The sequence below is a fragment of the Diorhabda carinulata genome, chromosome 2, assembly GCF_026250575.1.
Source record: "Diorhabda carinulata isolate Delta chromosome 2, icDioCari1.1, whole genome shotgun sequence".
Taxonomy (NCBI): domain Eukaryota; kingdom Metazoa; phylum Arthropoda; class Insecta; order Coleoptera; family Chrysomelidae; genus Diorhabda; species Diorhabda carinulata.
In genome coordinates, this window is record NC_079461.1 from 21,458,814 (window position 1) to 21,466,518 (window position 7,705).

Genomic DNA, 7,705 nt, shown 5'->3' on the forward strand with positions numbered 1-7,705 from the left:
ATTCTATTCAAATTTGTACAAATTGGCAACATCACGTGACTCAACAACCTAAAGAAGCATATTTTCCGTTAAGTTTGCTTGAAGACAGTGGCGCAATTTTTACAAAACTTTTTTCTCCAGCATTTCCAGCTGCACGTCTTTTTATGTAAATATGCGAATTTTTTCGCTTTTGTAAACCTGAGTACTTTGGTTTCAGAATGTACGTATTTTCTTCAAATTAACATAAACGTTATTTTCTTTATTGTGTAAATTTTTATTAGAAATAGAAAAAATCAATTTTTGGTGGAAAATAACAACAAAAGCAGCGTTAAAATTGGTTAAATCAGTTCAAAATCTAATTGAAATTAGAAAATTAATGAACCGGACTAATTTTTATACGAAATTATCATCATTGCTTTGAAAAAGAAGAATTTCAACGGTTTTGGAAACTGGTTGTTTCTTATAGTTCAAAAAAATGGTATAAAGATTAATTTTTGGTGGAATCAACCAAAATATTATTTATTCAAAATAGTTTGTGGAGTTATTTTATTGTATAGTTTTAAATAGATGAGATATTTTTTCGGTTACAAACTAATCGAATGTAGGATAAAATCAACTTATATTGAGAAAACAGATTTCTATATCTCACCGCAATTCAATTTTTAAATATTTTAAGGAGCTAGTAATGAGTAGTGGAAAAGTCGGATTTAAAATCTATAAAAAGGACCTTTGAATCGTAAAAAATTCTCTTATACTTGGAAATTTCAAAATTTCGCACTTATTTCACTAAAATTCACATCATTAATATACCCCATAAAGGTTATTAGAAACCCTAGAAATATCTATTATAGAATATATTTATGAAAATTTTTTGTCACACCATATATTCCATTTCCACTATCGAACCGGCGATAACATATCAAGATAGGTCAAAAAAAGATCGAAGTTTTAAAAGTTAGGTTAGTACTTACAAGAATGGATAAATTCAGGAAATTATTTCAAAAAAAATGTTCTATTATTGGAATGATCCACGTTGGAGCACTACCAGGTATTTATTTCATTTTAATTCAAAAATAATCACTTTAATTAAAATTCGATGACCAACCAAAAAATAACAATATAAACACGTGTTTAAATCAATATATTTTTTCAGGACTTAGACAACACTCATTACAAAGTAAACAATTTCATTTACACCCTCATTACATATGCAACCTACATTACAAAATTGTTTTAAAAGTTGCATACTACGTGATCAACATTCACTTATGTAACTCAATATACCGCTCTAGTATATTTATGCAACTTACATTACAAAAGCGTTATAGAAGTTGCCTTGTTCACTTTTGTTTTACAGGTTGTCCTAAATATTCCGGTTCGATTAACGATATAGTTAAAAAAGCTTGTTACGAAAGTGAGCTGTATTTAAAACACGGAATGGTAAGAAAATCGAAAAATAATTAAATTCACTGGAAAAAAATTATTTTTTCTCTTATACAGCACGGAATATTAGTAGAAAATATGCACGATATACCTTACGTCCAATCTAAACACTTCGGTCCCGAAGTAACGGCTTCCATGTCGAGAATATGCACCGAATTGAGGAAAATTATACCTCGAACGACACCTTTTGGCATACAGGTAATTAATTTCGGGGAAAAAATTCGATTTCGAATGATTGGTGTTTCAGGTGCTTTCGTGTGGTAATAAAGAAGCTCTAGCGATCGGTAAAGCTTGCGATATGAATTTTATTAGAGCCGAGGGGTACGTTTTTAGCCACGTCGCCGATGAGGGTTTAACAGACGCCAACGCTGGGTTGATATTGCGATATAGAAAAACCATCGGGGGTGAAAATATATTAGTTTTCACTGATATTAAGAAAAAACACAGGTAATATACGACGAAACCGTTTTTTTTATTCATTAAGGGAGGTTTCTAGTTCCCATGCCATCACTGGAGATATTTCTACAGTGGAAACTGCTAAGGCTGCGGAATATTTTCTTTCCGATGGTGTTATCCTTACAGGAGCTGCGACAGGAGAAGCTGCGGATGTTGAAGAGCTGCAGGATGTGAAAAGGGCGGTTCGAGTTCCTGTTTTGATCGGGTCCGGTGTTACGTATGAAAATGTCGAGAATTTCAAATCGGCTGATGGTTTAATTGTCGGTTCTTATTTTAAAAAAGGGGGAAAGTGGGATAATGATGTCGATGGGGATAGGTTGAACAAGTTTATGGGGAAAATATCTTGTTGGGAATAAATTTTTTTTAATGGAAAATTGTTTTTTTTTTAACTTATTTTTGTTGGTTTTTGAAAAAATAATCGTTTAGTACTGAGGGGTCAGGATTCATGATGGTTTATAGTTGAGAACTGGCCTAAAGTTTAAGAGAAATTATCATCATTGCTTTAAAAAAGAATTTCAACGGTTTGGACGATTTTCGATTCGAATAGTTCAAAAAAATCCAATCGGAAGAAAATTTGATCGAGATTAATTTTTGGTGGAATTAACTGAAATATGTTATTAGCGCAAAATTTGTTCGCGATTTTTTTGTTGTGTAGTTTTTATCAGAAATTGTGAAAAAATCAATTTTTTAAGACAAAAAAAAAACGTTTAATTTTTGGTAAAATTTATCAAAATGTATGGACTTTCGATAGTAAAATGCTCAAAATACTTTTGAAACTAATAAAAAAATTTGATTCTACTTTTTTAATACATAATATAGTCAGAAAATGGAGAATTATTAGAAAAAAAATTAAAAAAAATGAAACTTTCAAATTGAATGAGGAACTGGCCTAATTTTTGAAAAAACTTATCATTTTTGACTCGAAAAACAAGAACTTCAATGGTAATAGAAAATATGAAGACAAAAAATCGTGTATAGTTTTTGGTGGAATTTATTAAAATTTATGGACTTTCGATAGTAAAATGCCCAAGATACTTTTTGAAATTGATAACAAAAAAATTGAATCAACTTTTTACATATAAAACATGGTCAGAAAATTGAAAATTATTAAAAAAAAAAGAAACGTTCCGATTCAATAAGAAACTGGCCTAATTTTTGACGAAAATTATCATTTTTGACTCGAAAAATGAGAACTTCAATGGTGGTAGAAAATATTTGTTGCCTTTTATGGGAAAAAATAATAAAAAAACAGTTTAAATATGAAGACGAAAAAATCGTGTTCAATTTTTGGTGGAATTTATCAAAATTTATGGACTTTCGATAGTAAAATGCTCCAGATACGTTTTGAAAAAAAAAAAAAATTTTGTATCAACTTTTTTAATACAAAATATAGTCAGAAAATTGCAAATTATTAAAAAAAATGCGACACAGTAAGAAATTGGCCTAATTTTCAACAAAAATTATCATCAATGGCATAAAAAACCAACGATTTCATCAATTAAAAAAAATACATATACAAAAAAGGCAAAAAAATTAAAATCAGTTAACTTTTTGGTGGAAAGGACAAAAACAAATAGAATTACGATCGCCTAAAAACATTTAATAAAAACAATTCAAATTCCACTATTTACTATCTTAAATATCAATGTTTGAAACCAAACAATTTCTTAATAGAAGTCCCTACGACTCCTAAAAATTTCCCAACTTTGAATCCTGCATCGTCCTGCCGTTTCCCAAACAAAAAAATTTCGTTAGACTTTCCATTAACCGATTCTTCTTCTTTTTTCTGCGACGTTCGACCCATCAAATCTTCTTTTTCATCCCAACTCCGCAATACCGGGGGTAAATAAGAAAAAGGTTCCGGTTTTGAATTCATTAGAGCCCCCGAAATAGGTCTCCTGCTAGAAATTTTTCTTCTTTTTGTCAAAGGTTTACCGGGACTTAAACCAACTTCGTGATATTCGAATAGATCTTTTCTTTTGACGGGTCGTCGCGACGAACTGTCTTTTCTTAAAGTTTTTTTCCCCGTTAAATGTACGTCTATGGCTTCTTTTATGGCTTTTATCCAGCTTTTCGTTTGGCTGAATTGATCGTGGTATAAAATTAGTTCTTCTTCTTGACACGATATCCTCATGCAACCTTTGGAAAAAAAGTCAAAATTTGACAGATATGTTGTTTTATCAATTTTTTTACAACCCCACTCACCCCCAATTTCCTTACTGTCTGATACATCTTTGTCGAAGTCATATGTTTTGCTTTCGTGCCGGTTTAAATGATTTAAAAAAAAAACATAAATTTTGGATAAAATAGACTAAATCTGGTTTATTTTGACATATTTCAACTGATTATGTCATATATTTGTCGTACATACGAGGGAAATTATTAATAAGTTTAGAACAATCCAAAAGGAAATTTAAATTATTTTTTGGTGGATGAACCAAAAAAAAATTCTTTGGTGAAATGAACCGAAATGATTGAAGTTATGTTATTCATTAAATTCTACGTGGATTTGTTAGTTCGAAAACTGGGTTTTTGTGAAAAATTCGTAGAAATCTAAGGAAAAAATGCATCAAAAATTAAAATGAAGAAAAATTTAATATTATCTTTTGGTGGAATAAACCAAAATGAATGAAACTATATTATCCATTAAAATCGATAGAAATTCGATTATTAGTTGGAAAAACGTCCTGAAATACATTTTTTTTCAATAAAAAAAACTTTTTTTTCAATTTAAAGTGAAAATTACCAGTTTTATCATGGAAAACCGTATTTTTGAAAATTTCTGATAAATAAAAAGATAATTTTACAAATTTAGATCAATATTCTATATTATCTATTATCTATTAAAATCGTTAGAAATTCGATTATTAGATGGAAAACAAGAACTGAAGTACATTTTTTTCAATAAAAAATCGTATTTGTATTTAAAGTTAAAATTCCAATTTTCACCAAGAAGAAAACAAGTTTTTGAAAGTTTCAATCAAACAACTGTATATTTCAACTAATTAAACTAAAATTTTGATTCAAATTCATAAGAAATGGTTAAAAAATTAAATAATAGTGAAAAATAATTACCTTTATCCAATATTTCGAAAACTTTACACTTTCCAAGCGGAAATATTCCCACACACTTCATAGAATTAACTTTTAATTCATCTTTCTTCATTTTACCAAACAAAATAATATCATTCATCAAAACTGCGTATAATTTCTCACTGGGGGCATTTTTCGTGCCCATTTTCACTAAAATCCCCTCTTTAGACAACGTTCTACCAGGTTTCACAATATTAGGCTCCCCGCTTTTCAAAAACCTTTGAATTTCCAATAATCTCCGCATATTTTCTTGATCTTCCACGATTTTATTGATATGATCGGCAGCTTCTTCAATTTTTTCTAAACATTCTTAGTAAAAAAATTTTTTTTGATTAAAAACAAAAATTTGGTAAATATCATATTTTGTTTACCAGTTAACTGCTTATGGTCTTTTTCATGGGGTTTGGTTAGTTGTAGCAAATGAGTTAAAAGTAACTTGTATCTCGGTACTCTTTGAATGGGAGTGATTAAAAGGGCTGAGAGCTTATTTTGAACCTCCGGTCTCGATTCTTGATTTTCCATTAATTTAGCAAATTGGGGATTAAGCGATCTTGCATTCTATTTAACAAATAATTTATAAAAATACATCGATTTATTAAAATTCACTCACCTGTAATATATTTAAAATATTTTTAAATTCGCAAGCATACACTGAATACATTTTGAAAAACGGAGCAAATTTGCAAAATGCCTCGGCGACTTTACCTGGATTCTTCTCTAATTCATCCAAAAGTTCCTTATTGACATTATAAATTGGTAAAATGCTACCAAAAACTGTTTGAAATTCGTCATTTTTCAACAATTTATTCATTTCCGTCGGTTTCGAAAAAAAATTAATAATAATTTCCAATTGGTGAACGTATTTTATTTCACTATTAATAATCTCTAATAAAGCTTTTTCTCTTTTGTACCTTCGATTTTCTTCTTCACCCTTAGTTTTTATTTCATCTAGTGCCTCAAACACCGTTTTTCTTGTTTTTGAAGTTAACACATTCCTGTCATGTAATACTTTTCTTAGTTCTTCACTAAATTCGATATGAGCACGAGGAGTTGATGGTTCGATTTCCGTATTTATGTTTATGTTTTCCGGAGATTCATTAGAACGTTTTTCTACACACATATCTATATATGTTTTCGTAAAAACATCGCTGTCTAAATGTTCTAATTTAACACAAGGGGGACTGCCTTTAGGTGGTACAGAGGCTTTGTTTTTCTTTGGAGTTTCAGTATCCGTACTCATCTTACATGTATAAATAATATTGAGACGTAAATATATTTTAAGCAGAAACAAGATTCAAAAAATGAATAATCACCAAACTTAAAGTGCCTCGACTTTTGAATAAACCGTTAAATCGACATTTTTTTAAAACAGTTGACATTACTGTCAAATCTCAATTTCAAATTGACATAAATCAAATTCTTCTTTTCTTTTTTTATAATAACGTAAGAAGGTTTCATAACCACATATTAGAAAAAATAAAAATCTTTAAATAGAATTTTAGAAAAACATTTTCAATGAATTGTATTTTTGCTTTTGACGTAAGAGTTATAGTATAATAAAATGTTTACCTGTCATGAAGTAATTAAGCATTTATACTGAATGCAGTAGAGGAAGAATCTTTCAAATTATTTTTTAAAGCCTGTCAAATATTTTAAAACCAATATAGTTAAGAAAAATACAATTGAAATTGGTTATTGTTGATTGCATTCGAAGATATGTTAATGTTAATATCAATTTAAATAATAATTACAGAACCATAGACAAATACGAGTGTCCTAATGTTTGTCGCTGCATCTTATAACATATATAACCACGAATTTATTATTATATTTATTTATATGAATTATATGAAATAATCATAATAATAATTAGTAACTTTGATTTTTTAAAAATTTAGTTTGAAATATTTCAAGTTTTATACAAAGATATTTATTTTTGATATACATAGACGTATTTCTTTGTGCTTTATAGTTCTGTCAATATTTTCCAATTCATATCGACTCTATATAATATATGATCTGCAATTTCCCATTTTTCGAAATAACCTTCTGCAACAAGTCATAAATTTTTACCTCGCGCTCTTTACTTCGCTTTCGATTCTACATGTACATCAAACGCAAAACACTAAAATTCAAAGTGGTGCCTTGCGCCTGGAAAAGATGGGACTTCCTCCGTTATTAAATAACTTTATAAATGTGAGTTAATTATATATTTTTTCAACGAAACTTCTTGAACTCGTAAATTATTTTATTTTATTGTTATTTAAATTGTAGAAAAATTATTCAAGCATAATTGTAGTCACAATTATTTTCAAAATATCAGACTAGACCTTAGTAAAATGTGACATTAAGAATAAGTATACTTACCTTAAAAATTTAAATACAACTTTCCATTTATTTTACGTTAATTTTGCTTATTATGTAACTATTATAACTGTTAACTGTAATTATATTAAATCGAAACCGTTACAACTATTGGTATTTTATAAATACTATCCCACCTCTATTTTGTTGAGGTCATATTTCATAAATATGACGTCTAATGATAACAAATTTCAATGACCTTTTCTGTCACGACTGGGCGTACGTCTTTTGGCGTCTGTAATAGCATGGGATGGCCCGAATAAGAATAAAAGCACCGAAGCGACATTTTGTATCTAAATGTTAAAGCTCACGCTATTCAGAACCTTGTTACGTGATCTGTAACTTCATGAACAGTTACAGTTTGATCCCA

At 28.9% G+C, this 7,705-nt stretch overlaps 3 protein-coding genes across 3 annotated transcripts in view; 1 reads left to right on the forward strand and 2 right to left on the reverse strand.

Moving 5' to 3' along the window:
- LOC130904236 (uncharacterized aarF domain-containing protein kinase 5) overlaps positions 1 to 1,148 on the reverse strand; it is a 29,954-nt gene extending 28,806 nt beyond the window's left edge. Inside the window, exon 1 of the mRNA XM_057816880.1 lies at positions 951 to 1,148. The gene's annotated coding sequence lies outside the window, so the exon portion shown is untranslated. The remainder of the gene's footprint in view (positions 1 to 950) is intronic.
- On the forward strand, positions 885 to 2,252 carry LOC130904240 (uncharacterized protein F13E9.13, mitochondrial). The gene is made up of 5 exons (XM_057816891.1): positions 885 to 1,027; positions 1,337 to 1,419; positions 1,480 to 1,620; positions 1,670 to 1,869; positions 1,919 to 2,252. The coding sequence occupies exons 1-5, from the start codon at positions 955 to 957 to the stop codon at positions 2,232 to 2,234; spliced, it is 813 nt and encodes a 270-aa protein (XP_057672874.1). The 5' UTR covers positions 885 to 954; the 3' UTR covers positions 2,235 to 2,252.
- A 1,238-nt stretch (positions 2,253 to 3,490) lies between these two features.
- LOC130904241 (FYVE, RhoGEF and PH domain-containing protein 4) lies at positions 3,491 to 6,378 on the reverse strand. The gene is made up of 4 exons (XM_057816892.1): positions 5,582 to 6,378; positions 5,343 to 5,529; positions 4,954 to 5,280; positions 3,491 to 4,017 (listed from the first exon to the last, which is right to left on the reverse strand). The coding sequence occupies exons 1-4, from the start codon at positions 6,209 to 6,211 to the stop codon at positions 3,521 to 3,523; spliced, it is 1,641 nt and encodes a 546-aa protein (XP_057672875.1). The 5' UTR covers positions 6,212 to 6,378; the 3' UTR covers positions 3,491 to 3,520.
- Positions 6,379 to 7,705: the final 1,327 nt, after the last annotated feature.